This window comes from Papio anubis, chromosome 17 (genome assembly GCF_008728515.1).
Source record: "Papio anubis isolate 15944 chromosome 17, Panubis1.0, whole genome shotgun sequence".
Classification (NCBI taxonomy): Eukaryota; Metazoa; Chordata; class Mammalia; order Primates; family Cercopithecidae; genus Papio; species Papio anubis.
Window position 1 is genome coordinate 9,450,116 of NC_044992.1, and position 21,882 is coordinate 9,471,997.

Genomic DNA, 21,882 nt, shown 5'->3' on the forward strand with positions numbered 1-21,882 from the left:
AAATGACAATCTAGGAAAAATATCTGCAATTAAAATGACAAACAGGCCACGTGCTGTGGCTCACGCCTGTAATTCCAGCACTTTGGGGGGCCGAGGCAGGCGGATCACGAGGTCAGGAAATCAAGACCATCCTGGCTAACACAGTGAAAACCTGTCTCTAATAAAAATACAAAACAATTAGCCGGGCATGGTGGTGGGCACCTGTAGTCCCAGCTACTCGGGAGGCTGAGGCAGGAGAATGGTGTGAACCCGGGAGGCGGAGCTTGCAGTGAGCCGAGATTGCGCCACTGGGTGAAACTCCATCTCAAAAAAAAAAAAAAAAAAAAAAGACAAATGGTTCATCTCCCTGATAGATAAAGAAACTATGGTCAATGGGGAAAGGATATAAAGGATATAAGTTAGTCAGTTCACAGAAAGTACAAAATGATTTATATGTACATTTTACATACTCAACCGGGGTTATGGAGAAAAGCAAATTAAAAACAAAATATCATTTTCCTCTCTCCCTAACGATTTCAAATCTTGGTGACACACAATGTTGATAAGCATTTAGAGAACAGGCATTATTCATAGATGCTGTTGATGGGTGCTCTCTCTGGAAAGCAATTTGGAAATATCCATCAAGATGAATAATACCCTTTGACTCAGCATCTATATTCTCTCTATATGCAGATCTGGTCTTAGGCACACACAAAGATGCAGGTACAAATAACAACAGCTTCACTGGCTGGCAAGCACTCTGAAACAGTCTGAGAGTCCTAAACTTCAATTAAGGGAATGATGAAATAAATTTGGGTACAACCATACAATCGGACACTGGCCAGCCATTAAAAAGTTTGATATGCATGAATGGAAGGGCAAAAAGATTTATAGAAATGAAAGAGAGGTATTTCCAAGAAGTTCAGAAGACAGACTGTATCATCAAATTTATATAAATTTAAATATTTAAAAATCAAAACACTAGGAAGAGATGGTGATTATTTCTGTGAAGAGCATTTTATATTCTTGTCTGCTGCTTAAAATATTTTGCCATGTACCAATACTGTTTTTGCAATATCTTTTTTTTTGAGGTGGAGTCTCTCTCTGTCACCCAGGCTGGCATGCAATGGTGTGATCATAGCTCACTGCAGCCTTAACCTCCCAGGTTCAAGCCATCCTCCACCTTAGCCTCCTGAGTGGCTGAGACTACAGGCATGCACCACCATGCCTAGCTAATTGTTTCAATTTTTTTTTTTTTTTTGTACAGATGAGGTACTATGTTGCCCAGGCTGGTCTCGAACTCCTGGGCTCAAATGATCCTCTTGCCTCTGCTTCTCAAATTGCTGGGATTACAGGTGTTAGTCACTGCACCTGGCCTACAATTTATTTTTTTAATAACTTAATAATTTAAACAGATCTCTTCCCCTTATGTGCCCCCTTTCTCTCTACCAATAAATATATTGTGCTTTCTATTTATGGATCCTGTAATTTATTTTTGTGCATTATAAGATCTGTATAAAAAATGTTATCCTTCTATTACATTATTTTTTATTGACCTATTTCTATCCTACCTTATGTAAGGTGAATGCTTTCTTCTATAATGAAGGATTGTGACAGGTTCACCAGAAATTGAGGTGAATAGTGTTAGACCAAACTCTAACACTATGGGACACAGTCTCATTCCAGAGGTAACATGTGTGTCCTCTCGTGCAGTAAAACATGGCTTGTAAGGTGAATGCTTTCTTCTATAATGAAGGAATTGTAACAGGTTCACCAGAAATTGAGGTGAATAGTGTTAGACCAAACTCTAACACTATGGGACACAGTCTCATTCCAGAGGTAACATGTGTGTCCTCTCGTGCAGTAAAACATGGCTTCCTACTTACTGAGGTTTTCACTGGTTTCTACCAGGCCTTCTCTTCCTCTGTGTATTAGCTAACGTTTACCACTAGGTGGAAGCAGAAACCAATTCATTGGGAGACTCCTTCCGGGAGACTGAAATCTGGTTATTTCTTTAAACAAAGTGTCAGCCTCTGTTCCCAGGGCAGGAGCCCATCCCCATAGGTGAACCTTGAAAGCATTGCTTCCTGGGGAGGTGGGCAGCTTGGGTGGGCTGTGCGCTTCTGTGGGCTCTGAACAGGGACAGGGCCCTGAGCTGTCAGCGCGTGAAGGAGTTTGTCCACCTCCTGGTCAGAGATCTGGGGCTTGGGCAAAAAAAAAAAAAAAAAAAAAGTAAAAAAAAATTAAAAAGCCATGATCAGGGAGAGAGTGAGAAGTCCAGCCTCTACCACGTCCCAGAACTAGCCCGGCCTGTCTCCTTCCTCTGATGCCCAAAGTCTCTTCCTTTGAGGTCTCTGGGTGTGGGTCAGAGAGGAGAGAAGAGGGGGTACCTCCTGGGAAACAAGGGAAGTCATTTCCCCACTGCAGTCTTGCAAAGGAGAGATGCACCCTCCCTGGTCACCCCATCTCCTAGCCCCATGCCCTCTCCTTCTGGGCGCACTGAGCAGGCCGGGAGGGTGCCCGGCACTCACCAGCCTGTGTGGACTTCCTCCGCGCCTTCTTGATGTCCTCCTCTGTCTTGTTGCTCAGCTTGATCTCCAGCTGCTGGGTCTTCATCTCCAGGTCTCTCTGCCGCTCTGTGAGGGCTTTCCGGGCCTGGGATCCAAGGACACAGAGAAGCTGCTCGTAAAGCTTGGAGCCAGTGGGCCTCCTGGGCCACGCAGCCTAGCTTCCCTTTAGAGCCCTTTTACCCCTTGTTTGTGTGGATGATGCCACAGTGGCCCAGAGAGGCGCAGCAGCCAGGGTGGCGCCACCCAGCTAGGTAGAGGCTACAACCTGGCTCTTTTCATCCTTGTCTCTTCCACTGACATCGGGGCTCAGCCTACATCAATCTCTCAAATCACGTTTTTTTCCCTTATGGAGCCTGTATACAGACTGGGGACCTAGGCAGTCCTAAAACCACATCCCCTGTGCCTGGAAGGGACCACAAAGGCCACCTGTGTCACCCCCCTGCCGTACTTCATAGGATGTAGCACCAGCCCTCCCGTTCCGGAGCTGGACACGCCTTGACCCTCTCATTCCCCTCACTCTACTGCCTTTCCTCCAGGCCACCACTGGCATCTCTGTGGCCCTTGGGTGGCGGCAGCTGACTGGGTCCAGGGTGTCCCAGTATTTTGAGCCCCCTTCTCCTCTCTAAGGCACCGGGGCTGGGAATCAGTCTCTGGGGCACGCTGTCTTCCCTCTAAGGCTGAACATCAGCTCCCTGGAGACGAGACCACCCAGGACTCTGCATCGTCCCTGAGCAGGAAGGAGAGCAGGAAGCGGGTGACTGAGTCAGGAGGACTCTGCCCAGTGAGGCTTAAACACGGGCCCCCACGTGAACCAGCACCAGCATTGCCAGTCTCGAGGTTTAATTGGTCGCCTACAGTCCCTCGACCGCCCACTGCTGCTGCAGCCTCTCCTCACACCCCTGGCCCTCTGGGTGGTCATTCGAGCATTTGAGCACCACGGGGAGGCAGCTCCATCTGCCCTTGGATGGATGGAGTGCTCAGGTGTGGGCACGAGGCTTGGACATCCCCCTATTCCCCTACCTGGGGACAAAGATTCCGCCTTGGCGTATGGAGCCACTGCTGGCTTCCCAGTCCCCCCCCCCACTTCCAGGCAGCCCCTGACGCGCCTGCCCCGGCCCAGCGTCCTGGGCCTCTCACCTTCTCCACCGAGGCATAGCGGCTGGCGAGCTGCTTGCGAAGGTCGGCAATGTGGTGGTCGCACTTTTTCATGTCTTTCTTGAAGTTCTCACGGAAGTTCATCAGGGGCTTCTCCACCTCGCTGTGAAGCTGTTGGGAGAGTGGAGAAGCACACTCAGGACCCAGGGTGTCAGCTGTAAGCCAGTGCAGGGAGGAGGGGTGGGAAGCGCGCCCCCATTTCCCCAGGCAGGTGAGGATGAGTGTGGGGCAGCGACCTGGCAGGAAGGTGAGAGACACGCCCTGACACGTGGCTGCCTATCAGGTCTGTTTATGCAGGTCACCTTAGCTCAGGAGGCCCCAGCTCATGTCTATAGGATAACTGGTTAGCAACTAGCGCCTTCTGATTTCCCCATCTGTTAACTCCTTTCTTCTGGCTTCTGCAGCTTTTACATTTTATTTTTAGAATTTTTTACTGCCTATATTTATGGTTTATAATATGCTGTTTTGAAATATGTATACATTGTGGAATGGCTAAATCAAGTTAATAATCAATGGGCCGGGCATGGTGGCTCATGCCTGTAATCCCAGCATTTTGGGAGGTCGAGGCAGGTGGATCACCTGAGGTCAGGAGTTCGAGACCAGCCTGGCCAACATGGTGAAACCCCATCTCCACTAAATACACACACACACAAGAAAAATTAGCTGGGAGTGGTGGTGGGCACCTGTAATCCCAGCTACTTGGGAGGCTGAGGCAGGAGAATCACTTGAACCTGAGAGATTGCAGGGAGCCGAGATCGTGCTGTTGCACTCCAGCCTGGGCGACAGAGTGAGACACGGTCTCAAAATAATAATAACCACCACCACCTCACATACTTATTTTATCCCACAGCTTCCTGCACGGCTTTGTTCTTGTGTCTGTCTCCCTTATTTTCCAAACTGAGAGCCTTCTGGGGACAGAAACCACATCAGCGTCTGTGTCTCCAAGCACTTAGCACAGTGACTGGGGTATGCAGCTCCAGTAGAGAACAGTCGAATGAATGCCATTCTAAATGCCATTCAATTAGAGGTCTCAGGTCAGTCCTGTTTATCCAACATCTACTCCATGGCAGGTGCTGAGAATACAAAGATGAGCTAGACAGGCTCCAAACTTCGAGGAACTGACGGTGGGAACTCCTCAAGGCCCGCTGGAAACACAGCGGCAACTCTTCCACGCTGCGCTCATGGAGTCATTCTCAGCTTGCTGGGCTGCCTGGGGCACAGGCACACAGGTTCCCACCAAAGGGAACCGCCCTGTATCCCAGGGGCCAGAGAAAAGGGTTTATGCTGCCAGAAGAGCTGGCTGGCATCAGGGTTTTAAGCTTTTTTCTTCTCTCTTATTCCTTCCCTCTTTCCCGCCCCACCCCCCTTTAAAAGAACTTCTCCTAAAAATTTGTTCTTTTTGGTTGTGAGCGTAACATTTATTTCATAAGAAAACAGATCAACGGGACCTGCTGTGGTCAAAGCCAGGTGGCACCCCAGCCCTGTGCACCCCTCCCACCCCACTGCCTGGAATCAGGCAACTCGCTTCAACCTATGCCCACTCCACCACCACCAATCCACCTCCACCTGTCTCAGAGGTGTCTCTAGGGGGCGCAGCTCAACTTCCCTGGACAGATGATATCCCAACGAGGGTTCTGTGACTTCTCTCCTCTCCCTCCTTGCCAGGTTTTTGGCTGTACAATATCCTTTTCTCTGGAGACCGACAGGACGTAGGTGTCCTTATTCTAAGTAACTGACTTACACGGGGCTGGGAGCACCAAGCGGGCAGGGGCCTGATCTAGCTTGAGCACAGCTGTGCCCAGTGTCTGACCTGGGCTGGTGCAGGGTGGGCGCCCCTTCTGTATTTGTAGAAAGAATGACAAACTCTTCAGAGCCCAATCCCCTGGGTGACAAGAAGACAGCTTTGTCGCTGGATGGCCTTCAAAGACTCACAGAGAACTGGCCATCCAAACACCTCTCTCCTCCTCGTGTTAGTTGTAAATATGTCCTACTATCTTTTTGAGCCCCTGGAACCTTCCTTGTGTAGGAAAACATCCCCATCTGGTGGCAGTTTGCAGGATGCTACAAACATCTTGAGAGCTTATGAGAATAAACAAATCCCCTTCCCATGTACATAGGTTTGGCATTGCTGAGTAGGAAGAGCTGTACGACTCCGGCAATCTGGGAGAGTCAGCTCAGCCTGCTGACTCAGAAACTCTGGGGTCTCTTTCTAAGGACGTGGAAAGCAAGTGATTTTCAGACTTTTATATGTCCAGGAATGACCAGGAAGAGTTTTCAACATTAAGGTTTCCTGGACCCCAGCCCCAGGTTCTGTGGTCTGGGGAAAAGCCCATGGACCTGCCAATATACCAAGAAGCTTTTCCCAAATTCAAATGACATCGTGGAAACGCGACGCTGCTATCACAAGTGATTTGATTCCATGGATGAGGATGCCCAGAATCTCCATCTCTCTACAGACATCTTTTTTTTTTTTTTTTTGAGACGGAATCTCGCTCTGTCACCCAGGCTGGAGGACAATGGTGCAATCTCGGCTCACTGCAAGCTCTGCCTCCCAGATTCAAGCAGTTCTCCTGCCTCAGCCTTCCGAGTAGCTGGGATTACAGGCACCCGCCACCACGCCCCGCTAATTTTTTTTGTATTTTTAGTAGAGACGGGGTTTCGCCGTCGTAGCCAGGGTGGTCTTGATCTCCTGACCTCGTGATCCGCCCGCCTCGGCCTCCCAAAGTGCTGGGATTACAGGCATGAGCCACTGCGCCCGGCCGATATTAAGTCCTTTTTAAAGACATAATTTTTTTTCCTTTAAAATGGTTAGGCTGGTATCTTTAGTACTCATTCTTAACTTTTAAGCGTCTCTGTTGAACCAGGAGTCAGAAGTCCTTCCTGGAAGTGTGTCCTTGCAGATCAGGCTGGCCTGTCATGGGCCCATCAGTTTTTCTTTCCAAAACTCTCGCTCTCTCTGCTTCCTTTTCATCTCACACATCAGAAGAGAATGAGAGAAATTCCAAGTTGGTAGGAATTTCAGACACTGTCTAGTCTGATATTTGTCAGACGGTGTGCGGCCGAGAGTTATGAAATCAATTTAATGGGCCGGGATCAGCTTTTTTGGTGAGAAGAGATCAGACTTGAACAGAAAATACCAGAGTACATTTCAAGTAGGAGGATAAATACTGTTTTATCAAACATTTGTTTCAGCTACGGATACGTGTCAATGTCTTGTGTGCAGATACCGGAGTGGATACCTACAGATGGGTTCCGAACACCCATGTAAAATGCATCATTGCTAAGACACTGTCAAATAAGTGTAAAGAGACTGATGTGGTCTGAATTCTTCATTTCATATGTGAAGAAATAAAACCCCAGGCAAGCTAAGTGACTTGCCCAAGGTCACAGAGCCTTGTTAGTGACAGTACTGAGACACAACTTATGTCTCCTCACTCCTGTCCCCTAAATCTTCTGATGGAACGCACAGCCTCTACTGCATGAGATTTTCTACCAGCAGAAGCAATTCTGCTATTCTCCCTTCTTCAGTAGGAGCCAGGTGTAACTTCCTTTGTATATAGCACTCTGATTTCTTTAGTAACCTGCTGCTGTTAGCAATGGCTTGAGCTAGTGGACCAGAAAAACCAGAAAAATTGCTGTAACAAAATTGCATTTCTTTTTTTTTTTTTCTTTTTTTTGAGACGGAGTCTCGCTCTGTCGCCCAGGCTGGAGTGCAGTGGCCGGATCTCAGCTCACTGCAATCTCTGCCTCCCGGGTTTACGCCATTCTCCTGCCTCAGCCTCCCGAGTAGCTGGGAGTACAGGCGCCCGCCACCTCGCCCGGCTAGTTTTTTGTATGTTTTAGTAGAGACGGGGTTTCACGGGGTAAGCCAGGATGGTCTCGATCTCCTGACCTCGTGATCCGCCCGTCACAGCCTCCCAAAGTGCTGGGATTACAGGCTGGAGCCAGCGCGCCCGGCCTGCATTTCTTAAAGAGTTTTTAACACTGACACAGAGCATTCGGAGCAGAATTTCAATAAGTCTTTTGGAGCAGACGTTAAAAAGGATTTTCAGCATATGGAGCTATATTATTCATGGCAGTCAAATAAATCCTTGGAGGCACTTTCTTCTCAAGGAATCTCCGTAAAACCACTAGGCTGCTGCGATGATCGCCTGAGGCCACCAACACTGACCGACAGGCTGGAAGCAGTCGAGAGCCTGTTGTAGCAAAGTCTGTTTTGCATGACGGGTCTTCATGAGCTTCCCGTCAGCTGAACGGTGAGGTCCACCCTGTGTCCTGAACACTAACTTAAAAATGCTCTGAGCATTTGGTTGTCCGGGGCCAGTCTGCACCAGCCCATTGGCAACTCCTGGAAAGGCAGAGGTTCAGGAAGAGGATGTGTCTTCAATGCCATTGGTCTGCCAAAGAGGGGGTGTTGCTGGAAGAAAAGCTCTGGGGACCAAGTCTCTCATTTGCTCAGTCCTCTCCTTTGCTTGCTCTGTGACTGAGCCCACCTGGCTGTGTGACCATGGGCTGTGATCTCACCCCACCTCTTCTCAGTGTGAAACGGGGATGCCATCTCGCACGGTGGTTGACGGCAATGAGTTAAATCCTGCACACAGCCATCCACACCACTTAACGTCACCACTACCCCGTCGGAGAGGGTTTTACCACCTGTTGAGTACTCTAAACAATCAAGAATCAGGGGTCCTGCTGATGGGGAGTAAATGCTACCAAGATTCCCGGGGACCCAGCAGGTGACCTTTCCAAAGCTCACAGCTCTGGCTCCCAGCCCCACCCCATCACAATGGCAGCCCGCCCAGGCATCTTGCCAGTCATTGGAAGTTTCCACCACAGCAGAGAATGGAGCTGCTGGGGGCTCCGACAGGAGAAGGGAGGCCTTGCGGGGAAAAGCTACTCATGATCTGCCACTGAAAAACAACTTGCTGTTTTGGATGCAACGCAGGAAAAAGACCCTTTCATGGAGTTCCCTTCTCTGCCAGGACTTGAGTAGCCATTTTCTTGTGAAGCGCTTGGAGTAGTGAGGTTAGTTAGTGTGCCTTCACTAGCTGGGAACTGTCACTCACATCTCGGTGTCAACTCAATCTTGGGGCACACTAAGCCACGGGGAGCTGTAGCAGCTCTGTTCCCTCTTCTCACCCAGCTCCTTAGAAAGTCCTCTCACGTGTCTCAGTCATCTGAGTCACTCATTCTGCCTTCTGCGTGCCAAGTACCATCATGGGGTACGTCGTATGGGATCCCAAAGCAGGGAATTGCAATTGCAGTGGGAACGGCACGAGGAAAGAGACAGGACCAGTGAGTGCTGAACGTGGAAGCCCCAGGAAGCAGCAACCATCTCTGAGGGATGCTACCTTCAAATGATCAAGGATGCGTTTAAAGAAGGGAGACTCAGAGTTTAGGCAGTTTACCCTGCTGTGTCCAACTAGTGATGATGGGAGGGCAGAGGGATGAGAAAGGAGGCCAGGGTCACTGGGATGGTGCACTCTGAGAGGTCCCTTTTTTTTTTTTTTTTTTTTTGAGACAGAGTCTCACTTTGTCACCACGCTGGAGTGCAGTGGCACGAACTCGGCTCACTGCAACTTCCGCCTCCAGGGTTCAAGAGATTCTCCTGCCTCAGCCTCCCGAGTAGCCGGGACTACAGGCGTGGGTCACCAAGCCCAGCTGATTTTTGTATTTTTTTTTTTTTTAGTAGAGATGGGGTTTCACCACGTTGGCCAGGATGGTCTCAGTCTCTTGACCTTGTGATCCACCTGCCTTGGCCTCCCAAAGTGCTAGGATTACCGGCATGAGTCACCACACCTGGCCCCTCTTTAAAAGGCAAGACTGTTAATGGGTGGCCCCACCAGTCACGTACACTTTAGAGTGGATTATTTCACTGACAGATTTAGTTTATTTTTCATCTAAAAATTAGCTGAGAGTCAGACAGAAAACCTGGAGATATGTGCCAGGAAGTGGGGAGGGGAGACTCACTTGGAAACATGAAGAAATCTTGAGAGAAAGGAGACCTGAAAAGACTGGGGGTGGAGCAGAGATAGTCAGAGGGCTCCGTTCACTCATGACTCAATAAGAAAATATTTATTAAGCATCTACTATGTGCAAGGCACCATCCTGAGCCCTGACGATAGGAATAGGACAGAAACACCCTGCCCTTGAGTCCTGGCGCTAGTATCTTCAGAACTAAATGAAAGAGGGACCCTTTACGGCCGGGTGTGGTGGCTCACGCCTCTAATCCCAGCATTCTGGGAGGCCGAGGGTGGATCACGAGGTCAGGAGTTCAAGACCAGCCTGGCTAACATGGTAAAACCCCATCTCTACTAAAAATACAAAAAATTAGCCAGGCGTGGTGGTGGGCACCTGTAGTCCCAACTACTCGGGAGGCTGACGCAGGAGAACCCAGGAGGCAGAGGTTGCAGTGAGCTGAGATCGTGTCATTGCACTCCAGCCTCGGTGACAGAGTGAGACTGAGGAGGAGAGGAGAGGAGAAGGGAGAGGAGAAGGGAGGGGAGGGGAGGGGGAGTGGGGAGAGGAAAGGAGGAAAGGAGGAAAGGCAGAGAGGGAAGGAGGGAGGAAAGGAGGAAAGGCAGGGAGGGAAGGAGGGAGGGAAGGAGGGAGAGAAGGAGGGAAGCAAGGAAAGAAGGAAGGAAGGAAAGAAGGAAGGAAAGAAGGAAGGAAGGAAGGAGGGAGGGAGGAAGGAAGGAGGGAGGAAGGAGGGAGGAAGGAGGGAGGGAGGGAAGGAAGGAAAGAAGGAAGGAAAGAAAGAAGGAAGGAAGGAAGGAAAGAAGGAAGGAAGGAAGGAAGGAAAGAAGGAAGGGAGGGAGGGAGGAAGGAAGGGAGGAAGGGAGGAAGGAAGGGAGGGAGGGAGGGAGGAAGGAAGGGAGGGAGGGAGGGAGGCAGGGAGGGAGGAAGGAAGGAAGGACTCTTTACTTGTTCTGAAATTTTGCAATCACCACAAATTAAAAAAAAAAAAATTCTCCCTTTGACATAACCTAGTATTTCCTGACACTAGGAAGAGACAGGACATGCTACGCCATCCCTCTGAAAGCCAGGCAAAAAGAAAGCAGGGCTTCATCATTCAAGGGCTGCCCTGAGAAACGGGGGGGTGTGCTAAGACCTGCTCCCAATGGCTCCCAAAAGCCAAATGTTAAATTTTCAGGAATTCTGTTTGCTGGTTGTTAAACACAGCCATTATCAAAAGGAAATGATATAAACTTATAATTCAATTAATTATATTAAAAACAAAGGCAATAGGCCAGGTATAGTGGCTCATGTCTGTAATCCCAGCATTTTGGGGGTTAGAGGCAGAAAGACTGCTTGAAGTCAGGAGTTCGAGACCAGCCTGGGGAAAACAGTGAGATACCATCTCTACAAAGAAATAAACAATCACCCAGGCGTGGCTGCATGCACCTGTTGTCCCAGCTACTTGGGAGGCTGAGGTGGGAGGATCGTTTGAGCCCAGGAGGCTGAGGTTGCAGTGAGCTATGATCATGTCACTATACTCCAGCCTGGGCAACAGAGTGAGACCTTGTCTTTTTAAAAATAACAAAAAATAAAAAACCAAGGCAATAAATACCCAGCACTTACCACCTCCTAACTACACTTTACTATTTTCCATGCTCCTGGTGGATATTGATGGTCGTTTGTGCTACTGTATCCGTATAAAAGCACCACTTCATGGTGAGCCACTGGGCATCTCTTCCCAACTCCGTATTCCGTGACTTCATGTGGATACTTTGAAATTTACACCAGGGAAAATGGCAAACAGGGCAAACTGGAGAGACCGTTGTTAACTATTTTTCAGTACCTCAGTGTGTAAGACCAAAGGAGAGCAGCTGCAGGGAGGGGTTACCTTGGCAGAGAACTTGAGGTGAACTTCTGCTTCGTCCGCCAGGCTCTTCTTCACCTGGGCCCACGCCTCGCCTAAGGAACTGCAACAAAAAGACCATGAGACTCAGGTCAGAAGCCAAAGCCCTTCTTGAGGTGGGACGGTGGGGCTCCACCCCAGGTCTCAGGGAGGTACATGACAGCTGAGAATGTGGACGCGGATGAGGCAGAGGCTGGGCAAAAACCAGACACGAGCATCACGTTTCAACTCACAGGGTCCGATGAGCCACCAAGGTCCAAGTGAGCTCACCTTACCTCTGCAAGCTAAGGAAACAGACTGTGGCACATAGCCGAGTGGCGGGGGGATTCCTAGAAATCCAGAGGCTCTCAAGGACCCAGGAAGGTACAGGAAGCAGGTATGGGGACATTCCAAAGCCTCAGTTGCAGTGAGGGCCTTGACCCCTGGGCCGTCACTGTCCCCAGAGCTTTCACATCACCCCTCCCTGGTTTGCCGATGAGGGATGCAAGCATCTGCTAATCAATCAAGGAAGGAAACAGGTTCTATTCCAGGGAGAAGCTCTTTTAGTTTGTTTGTTCGTTCCTTGAGACAGAGTCTTGCCCTGTCACCTAGGTAGGAGTGCAATGGCGCAATCTTGGCTTACTGCAACCTCTGCCTCCTGGGTTTAAACAATTCTCCTGCCTCAGCCTCCCGAGTAGCTGGGATTACAGGAGTGCACCACCATGTCTGGCTAATTTTTGTATTTTTAGTAGAGACAGGGTTTTGCCATGTTGGCCAGGGTGGTCTTGAACTCCTCAGGTGAGCCTCGGCCTCCCAAAGTGCTGGGATTATAGGCATGAGCCACCGTGCCCAGCCAGAGAAGCTCTTTTCAAACAGAAGGTACCATGCAGCCCTGCTTATGGAAAAAACCCCAGCTGCCTGGCTTCCAGAAGGGGCAAAGATGGACTGTGTGGGTCTAGTGACCTAGATGCAGCCACAGGGTAGAGGAGGCTCCCACTGCCATCCTCGGAAGCAGGGTCTCCTCTAGCACTGCTTCTCTAGCTGTGAGCCCTGATGCGGCCCACAGCTTACTAGAGAAGGGCCAAGTCCTCTTATCGGCATCACTTCTCCACTCCAAGGAGGGGCTTCATGTAGAAGAAATCGCCTGAAGTCCCTAAGACTTGCCAATGCAGGCCCCAGGCTACATTCTCTATGATTTGGAGCTCTTTAACCCCATGACCCTTCCAAATGATACCCCTGCTTTCTTGCTCTCAGCCTCTTCAACACAGCCAGTAAATCCAGGCTGAATGTTCTGTTGACTTAATATCATCCAAAAGCCACTCCCCACCCAGAGAATTCATTAAAGTCGAGTGGCAAAAGCTGATTAAAAGACAGCATGTGGTGAGGCTTCTGGGTCTAGAGCAGAGCAGCCAGCAGCAAAGAATTGCCCAGCAGAGCACAGCAGATCCCTCTGATGACTGGCCAGGCCTGTGTGGTGGGTGGTGCTGGCTCAGGCTGAGGTAGGTGTTTATGGGAAATGACTGCCTGATTTTATCTAGGAGTCCAGCAGCAAAGAAAGGTCCCCTCAGTGATCCTGGCAGGGGAAGCCACCAGAGAAGCGTTGGAGTATGAAACGGGGCAATCCAAGCTGTTGACAATTGTCTCTGCCTGAAGGGCCTGAGCTTCAGGAAGCTGTGCTGGGGTACTCCACACCCTCTGGGTGGCTTGGGTGCCCCACCTGATTCAACAGGTGGGTAGGAGGTCCAGAGGTGGCGGGAGCAGTCCTGGCAGTTACACAGATCAGCGGAGCAGAACACAGAGTTACACAGCTAGGGCCGATTGACTGCAGCAAAGAGGTTAAGGTGTTTCCATGGGGGAAAACAGATGATCTTTTTAACAAATGGTGCAGAGACAACTGTACATCCATAGGAGGAAAAGGAATCTTGGCCCTACCTCACGCCATACACACAAATTATCTCAAGATGCCTCCTAGCTCTAGGGTGAAAGCCAACACTATTCGAAGCATATGGAGGCTGTCCTGGGAGGAGTGGGAATTGGATTAAAGGGAGGTGCGAGGGGTTTGCCCCTGCAGCTGAGCCACCCACAGCAGCCAGCAGGAGGTACGAACAAGAGTCACAGAGTCAGAAAGGCCCTGGGCAGTGCCCAGGCTTTCTATGAGCACATGCGTCTTTCCACAGAGCTGTCAGTCTACTGTCAGCAGAGCACATGGCAGGTAAATGGCCCAGGGACAGCCATGGTGGCCTGAGAATGTTATCTCTGGGCAACTGGGAGGAAGGGAAGAATCATGGTTTTCCACCCAACACAACGTCCTCAGCTCTACCTCCAGGCCGGGCACTGCTAAGTGGGAGGACATCTCTCCAGACATTCAGACGGGCCCCTCTGAGCCAGTGCATCCTTGGTGAATGTCTCCCTGCTCTCCAATACTCCAGGCTCTCTGGAGTCATGTCACCATTTATTAAAATGCTACTTACAAATTCATTCGAAAAGAGATTTTTCATCTGATAAACAGTTAATGAAAAACAAAACAAAATCTGAGATGCATCTCTGTTCCAACATATAGTTTGAGGCATGCCAAGTCAAAATGCATGTTGTTTTCATGATCGCCCACTAGGAAAACCAAAATCCCATTTCCTTTCCACACAGGAGAGAAAAACTAAAGGCAGAACAAACAGCCGAATTCCGCTTATTTACCAATGTGCACATGTCCTGTGAAATCTAATTTGGACAGAAGTTGAATTGCAAAAGCCACTCCAGCCTCCCTGAGAAGCATCTTCCTTGACTGCTCCAAATTTCTAGACTCCTGCTTTGCTTTGAAAGTCTTCAAGGAGATGGGGTTAAATGTCCAAAGCTGTGTGTAAACGTAAATCAGTGTCGTTGCACGCTGTATGTAGGGGGCTCATGTGTTCATGCTCCAGTGCCTGCTACAGGACTGTGTGCATGGGGCTGCTATGTGGGCATGCAGGGTGAGAAGTAATGTGTACATCTATGGAGCAGTGGCCCTGATGCATGTCTGTGAGCTTGTTCTGTGTTTGTCCGTGCATGTGTGTACAGTATGTCAGCGTGGGCCTGACTCACGGAGCTGGACTGCTCGGGTGAGGAGCATATGCTGTGCGTGTTGGCCAGGACACAGTGTCCTTGGCAGCAGCCCAGGCCGGAGAGGTGGAAGCCGGAAGACTCCAGAGCGGCACAGTGGTTGCAGGGCACGGGGATACTTAGGAAAGCTCCTTCCCAGGGAGCAAGAGCTGCTCCTCTATGTGCCGCCTTCCTGCCCCATCTCAGGCCCCGTGCACGGAGCAGGAGGAGGCCAGGAATGAACTAACCTCATTTACATCTGTGGAAGGGACGCTGGTCTTGCTGGGCTGCCCTGTGGTCTGTGGCTGGCGGGGAGGGTGAGAACCATTCCAAGGAGGCCGCCTGGCTGCATAGCCAACCCATGTGGAGGGCTTAATCAAAGCCACATTTGGGCTGGCAAAATCTCAGTCCGCTGAAGGATTTCAAGCCATGAAGGCAGATTTGGACTGGTTGAACATCACGGCTCGCTGACAACCACAGCCGTCCCACAACAGAACGTCTTCCTTCCTCGGGGGTTCACTCCCCCTTAGAGGAGGAATTCAAACACAGACCAGCACCAGGAGGTTGGAAGAGAGAGGACCTCTAGGGACATTTTCAGCTCTAACCTCCTAAGAGTCTTTGTGTTTTTACTGAGGTCAAATTCATATAACATAAAATTAACCGTTTAAAAGTGAACAATGCAGGCACATTGAGGACAAGACCGAATCAAATGCCCGTTTTGTGAGTGCAACTACCACCTCTATCTAGTTCCAAAACATTTTTGTCATGCTAGTATGGACTAAAGGTTTATGTCCTGCCAAAAGTCTTAGGTTAAAACCCTAACCCACAATGTGGCTGCATTTGGCAATGGGGCCTCTAAGGAAGTAATTAAGGTTAAATGAGGTCATAAGGGTGCAGCCCTGATCTGATAGGATTAGTGTCCTTATAAAAATAGACATTGGCCAGGTGCGGTGGCTCACACTGCAATTCCAGCACTTTGGGAGGCCGAGGCTGGTGGACTGCCTGAGGTCAGGAGTTCTAGACCAGCCTGACCAACATGGTGGAACCCCGTCTCTACTAAAGATACAAAAAATTAGCCAGGTATCGTGGCACATGCCTGTGGTCCCAGCTACTTGGGAGGTGGAGGTTGCAGTGAGCTGATATCAGGCCACTCCAGCCTGGGCAACAGAGCAAGACTCTGTCTCAAAAAAAAAAAAAAATAGATATCACAGAGCTCTCTCTCTGAGTACACACCAAGGAAAGGCTGCATGAACACGTAATAAGAAGGCTGCCATTTGCAACCCAATGGGAGAGTCCTTACCAGGCACCAACCTTGCTGGCACCTTGATCTTGGACTTCCCAGCCTCCAGAGTCATGAGAAAATAAATTTCTGTAGTTTCAGCCGCTCAGTCTGGGACATCTTGTTGTGGCAGCCCAACCAGATGAATACACACCCCAAAAGGAAACCCGGTAGCCCCTAAGCAGTCACAACCCATTCCCCTCCTCCTTCAGACCCTGGCAAGCAAATGACAATCCACATTCTGTTTCCATGGGTTTGCCTGTTCTGGACATTTTACATAAATGGAATCATACACTATGAGACCTTTTGTGCCTGGCTCCTGTAACTTAGCAGAATGTTTTCGAGGCTCATCCACACAGTAGCATGTATTAGTGTTCCATTCCTTTTCATGGGTAAATAATATTCCATTGTCTATCCATGGATATCCATTGTGCATACACCACCATTTGTTTATCCTCTCATCGCTGGGTGGAACATGGGTTGTTTTCACCTTTTGGCTGTTACGAATATTGCTGCTCTGTACATGTGTATACATGTATTAGTGTGAGTGCCTGTACTCAATTCTTTTGGGTATAAACCTAGGAATGGAATTGCTCGGTCATATAGTAATTCTATGCTTAGCTTTTTGAGGAACAATCAGATTGTTTTCCACAGTGGTTGCACCATATTCCATTTCCCCCAGGGGGGCATAAGGGCCGAGACTTTTTTACCCACTAGGAATCCTTCTGTGGCTGGGAGGGTTGGGTTAAGCTTCTCCCAGCCCAGGTCCCACTCAACGGTCACAGAATTATTGGGAAGGGATCCTGTGCCTCAAGCCCACAGGGGAGAGCTCCAGACACAGGGGCCAGGTACAACACCCTCTCATACCTCTCATACTCAGCTTCCTTCCAGCCTGCCCCTAGAGAAAGGGGAACTCGAGTGGGCATCTAGAAGCTATTGCCCAGCTACCAGGGGTCAGACCAGAGGGGATTCTGACATACTCCAACATCTGGAACATGGCCCTTGGTCACTAAAGAGAAGACAATGCAGTGGTGTGATCTTGGCTCACTGCAAGCTCCACCTCCCAGGTTCACGCCATTCTCCTGCCTCAGCCTCCCAAGTAGCTGGGACTACAAGCGCCCACCACCACACCCGGCTAATTCTTGTATTTTTAGTAGAGAGGGGGTTTCACCATGTGGGCCAGGCTGGTCTCGAACTCCTGACCTTGTGATCCACCCGAATTGCTGGGATAACGGGCGTGAGCCACCGCGCCTGGATGGAAGTGCCCTTTTGAGTGTGGACACCCATACCTTGAGTCATGGGTGTCCTGCTTGGGCCATGGGCACACATCTTAAGTCATGAGCGCCTACCTGAGCCATGAATGCCCACCTTCAGCCAGGCCTATGGAGAGCTCTCCATCCAAACTGAGGCCATGCCAGTGATCAGTGATGACTGGCTGATCCCCCTTCCTCAGTGATCCCCCCATCCTCCCCACTCCCACCTCTCTCCTACCCACTCACCCTTCCTCCTGAGAAGCCAAGGAGTTCTGAGAGAGCTTCGCTAAGTTCTTCGCATAGTCTTCTTCAATCTTTATCCTGCAAAGACAGAAAACCCAACCCACATCAGCTCTCCAGTGCCAGACGGTGGATCTGCCCTGCTGCCCTGCACACCTCCGCCGTGGAAAGGAACCCACTAGACCCTAAGCTCTGAGACTGCATGGCTCTTGTCTATCCACCTGACATGCAGTAGGTGCTTAATAAATACTTGTTGGATAAACGAATGAATAAAACTGTCTGGACCTCCACCTCCTCATCTGCGAAGTAGGATCTATTCTCCTGTCTCCTAGAGCTGTGAAGATGAGAACTGGCGTTTACATAGTTCCTAGCACAGAACAGGAAACAAGACCCCTGAATGAATAAATGAATGAAGGAAGGAATGAATGCTTGCAACTCGTGATAGACTACCAGCAATAATACCCAGGGCTGTCCCCTCTCCCTTCCAGCCCCACAACTCCCAGGTGGCCTCGGGCCCTCAGCAGCAGAACAGAAGATCTCCCTACTGTCTCACACCCCCAGGGCCTCTGATTGTCAAGCCTGCTGGGTGCAAGTATTTCCATGGAAACCTGGCAGTGCCCAGGGCTGCAGGTAGATTCTATTTCCCTGGAGAGGAAAGCAGCGTTGGATGTAGCTTCTGGCAGGCAGGCCTTTGACACATTTGCAAGGCAACTCCCCAGGGGGTGTCCTGTATTATCTGCCACGTCGTGTGAAGCATGTTGTCAGAGGTACTGTTCGCCACCTAAGCGGTCCTCTGGGCCACAGTGGGAGACAGAGCAGCTATGCTTATGCCAACCAGAGCTGGCCAGAGCCCAGGATTCAGAGAGCCCCTGGTCCATCACACAGTGAACAGAAAAGCTCCAGAGATGCTGGGACCACAGCATCTGCTTCCCAGCCGCTCAAGCACCTGGCACCCAAAGAGTACGATGATGGAGAGAGGGCGGTTGACAAAGTCTGGCCGCAGCATTCCGAGTAATAATAATTGCATGACTTGGCATCAGGGGACTCACAATCTCGTTCCTTCTTGCACTGCTTTTCTCTCACCTCCACCTTCAACTGGTCTCTAGGTCCTCCTGAGTCTCATTCCAACTGATCTGCCTCTGTCACTTCCTCTCCATCCCCCTACCTTCACCCCCAGACTGTGGCCAAGAGAGATCTCTAGAAAGTAGATCTATCCATGCCACACTCCCGGCTCCTCAATGCCGACCGCATGCACCAGACACACGATGCTCCTGTGTCTCACCTCCAGGACCAAAGCGTGCGTCACCTCCACCTCTGCCCCACTTCCCGAAACCAAGACCCCAGCAAACCAGCCAGCACCTGTCCTCGAGCCAGGGAAGCTCCCAACTCGGAGCCTCAGCTCTCACCTCTCCTGGCACTAAAAGGCCTTCCCAAGATCTCAAGGTGGCTGGTGTATGCGTTTTCTCTAGGAAGCCCAGAATGTCCTGAAATGGCAGTTTCCATTTATTTGCTAACAAGACGTTGTTATGGAAATATAAACCACAAGCGTGTTCAAGCTTTGGCTTTTGCAGTCAGTTCCGATTTGCCTGTTTTATACCATTGTCTTCTCAAACCCAAGCCATGTAACCTCTCCATTTCCCACCAGTTTAATGAGTCATAAAATAAGGATCTGATAATACAAATTGAAAATAGGCCCTCTGTCTACACCCAGACCACCCTGAACACATGCGATCTCATCTGAAAATAGGTCCTCTAAGGGAAAGGGGTGCTTCAAAACGCCAAAGCATCATGACTTGATTATTGCTGTTATAATTAAAAAGGAAAATTTTTGGTTGGGCGCAGTGGCTCATACCTGTAATCCCAGCACTTTGGGAGGCTGAGGCGGGCGGATCACCTGAGCTCAGGAGTACCAAGACCAGCCTGGCCAACATGGTGAAACCCCGTCCCTACTAAAAATACAAAAACATTAGCTGGGCGTGGTGGTGCACGCCTGTAATCCCAGCTACTCCAGAGGCTGAGACAGGAGAATCGCTTGAACCTCGGAGACAGAGGTTGCAGTGAGCCAAGATTATGCCACAGTACTCCAGCCTGGGTGACAGAGCAACGCTCTGTCTCATAAAGAAAAAAAAAAAAAATATTTGTAAAAGATATTGCAATTTGCTATAAATATTTCCAACTCCAGATGGAAAGTGTTGTGTGTGTGTGCACATGCGTGACAGGTGGGTATGTGAGTGTATGCCGAACAGGACCTCAGAACTTGGAGAGGGAGAGAGAGAGAGAGAGAGGAGGAAGGAGATAGAGAAGGAACTTCTCTTTCTCTTTGTAGATTTCTCCATTTCCACTGGGCTAAGTTTATCGTTTCTTCATCTGTGTTCCCAAGCTCTTTAGACAAAACACTGTTACAATCCCTGAGGCAGGGATGGGGTAGGAGGAGGGCTCTACATCTCCTGCCCTGGAACACAGGTTTTGACTAACGATGAATTGAACTATAACTTTCCCCCCATCGGTTATGGTAAAGGGCAGTGCTTCAAATGACGGCCAGGTACATAAGTAAAGGAGTGAAGAAGTCTGCGGGAGAATACAGTATGGAGTGGTGGAGACTGTGGCAAAATGGGAACACACACGCCCTCTACAAGAGTAGCTGCTACTCAGCTCCGGCCAATTGTCGCATGAGGGATGCGGAGGCAATCCTGCTAACGCTTCTGCTCTTTCAAGGTGTGCAAAATATCCAGATTTTAATATGAAATCTACCCATTTTTGTGTGTTGGTTCAAATATTTAAAAACATTGTATCGGCCAAAGCTACACATCTGCTGACCAGATCCGTCCCAGGGGCCATGAGTTTGCCACCTGGTGCTAACCAGCCCAATGCTGAGTGTGCAGTGCTGAGTCCTGTGCTGTCGCCCCCTGGGCACGGGGCTCCCGGGGAACACTGGTGCCAGGCCCCAGGGCTGGGAGGGGCCCAGGCTTCACCTTTCCCGGATGAATTCTGACATTTCCTTCTGCATTTGTTTGCCCTTCAGCTGCTTCTGGAGCAGTAGTTCAAAACCAGCCACGGTGCCGTTGCCTTGGGGGTCCTTCTTATCAGCCTACAAAGGAAGCAGAAGCACAAGAGTTTAGGGCAAGTCTGCGTCTGCAGCCAGGGAGAATACCAAAGAGAGAGGACAGCTCCCAGATGTGTCTGGCAACCCCAGCCCAGCACAAGACACGGGAGCAGCCGTCTCTGCTGCCCTAACTCGGACGTCTCTCCTGGTGCCCCGTCTCCCAACAGTGCTTTCCGATGCTCAGGCTCTTACAGTTGCTGTATCCCCACATCCAAGCCCCTTAACTCTCCCAACCTGGGAACTGAGAGGAAGAAGGGCAAGTGTCCAAGAGCGCCGGCTGTGATGCCTAACGGCCTACGACTTCCAACCAGGTGGCTGCAGAGCCTGGCTTGGCCCTCGGCGAATCTTGGCATCCTGACTCCCAGCTGGACTATGTGTGAGCTCAGGAGCAGGTGCCCCCAGCCTTAAGCCATCTTGTCTTCTATCAGCTTCTTATACTGGTAGGGCAGTGACACCCTCTAAACACACATTCATAAAAGATCACAGGAGAGAAAAATCAATCATAGGGAGAAAGTGGATCGAAGGGAGGCCGGAGGAGAGCACAGGACAGGCTGCCCTGAAATACTGGCTGGGTGACCCTGGCCAAGTTCTTCACTCACTCCAGGCCTTAGTTTTTTCATCTGCAAAACTGAGGAAATAACAGCCCTACCTTCACAGGGTCACTTCAGGGTAAATGACATATGTATACAGCTGAGCACATATTATGTACCCAATAAATGGTATCTGTTATTAGTTACTTTTAAATAAAAGTCCAAACTTGGGGAGGATGGGCAAGTCAACGAAATAAATACTTAGGACCCAATTAATTTTGCAAACAAATATTCTTAAAATTTCAAAATTAAATGTTTTATTTTCTTTTGTATTACCTGCATTTCTTCAAGCATACCTGAATGCCCCTTTCCTGCCATTCCCCTGCCTGAGATTCAGCCACACATCTGCCCGCACGGCCGTGGCACCAGCTCCCAGGGCCATTCCAGGCATTAGCCATCAGCATGCCTAAAAGTGTCCTCCCCCTTACAGCTTTTCCCTATCAGCAACCCAGGGTCAAACACTTTGATAGTTAATGGAGGGTGTTCAGAACAGGTCTTTGATATCCCAGACAGAGAGGTGCATTGGTGAGAACAGTGTCCAGCCACAGGGTGTCCAATCCTAGGCAGGATCCCCACAGATCACCCCCTTGAAATAGGAGTGGGTTGCATCTCTCAGATCCCATCCAGATCAGACATTTTAGGAGAGGGGAAAGAAAAGGGGTTGCAAGTAGATGAAGGATGTTATGGACACCTTCCCAGTTCCCCCAGTGTGGGACCCCTCTCCCTCGGGTGCCATAACTCAAAGCCCTCTGGTCACACTGCTAACATCCCTGATGACAGGGAGATCACCACCCTACGGGG

The 21,882-nt window shown here is 50.0% G+C and overlaps 1 protein-coding gene across 7 annotated transcripts in view; it reads right to left on the reverse strand.

The window, feature by feature from the left end:
- GAS7 (growth arrest specific 7) overlaps positions 1 to 21,882 on the reverse strand; it is a 284,928-nt gene that overhangs the window by 12,383 nt on the left and 250,663 nt on the right. For all 7 annotated transcript variants that reach the window (XM_003912340.5, XM_003912339.5, XM_031657376.1 and 4 more), the window contains 5 exons: positions 20,361 to 20,476; positions 17,395 to 17,469; positions 11,551 to 11,629; positions 3,687 to 3,815; positions 2,511 to 2,634 (listed from right to left, as the gene is read on the reverse strand). In XM_003912340.5, coding sequence (XP_003912389.1) covers positions 2,511 to 2,634; positions 3,687 to 3,815; positions 11,551 to 11,629; positions 17,395 to 17,469; positions 20,361 to 20,476 — 523 coding nt within the window. The remainder of the gene's footprint in view (positions 1 to 2,510; positions 2,635 to 3,686; positions 3,816 to 11,550; positions 11,630 to 17,394; positions 17,470 to 20,360; positions 20,477 to 21,882) is intronic.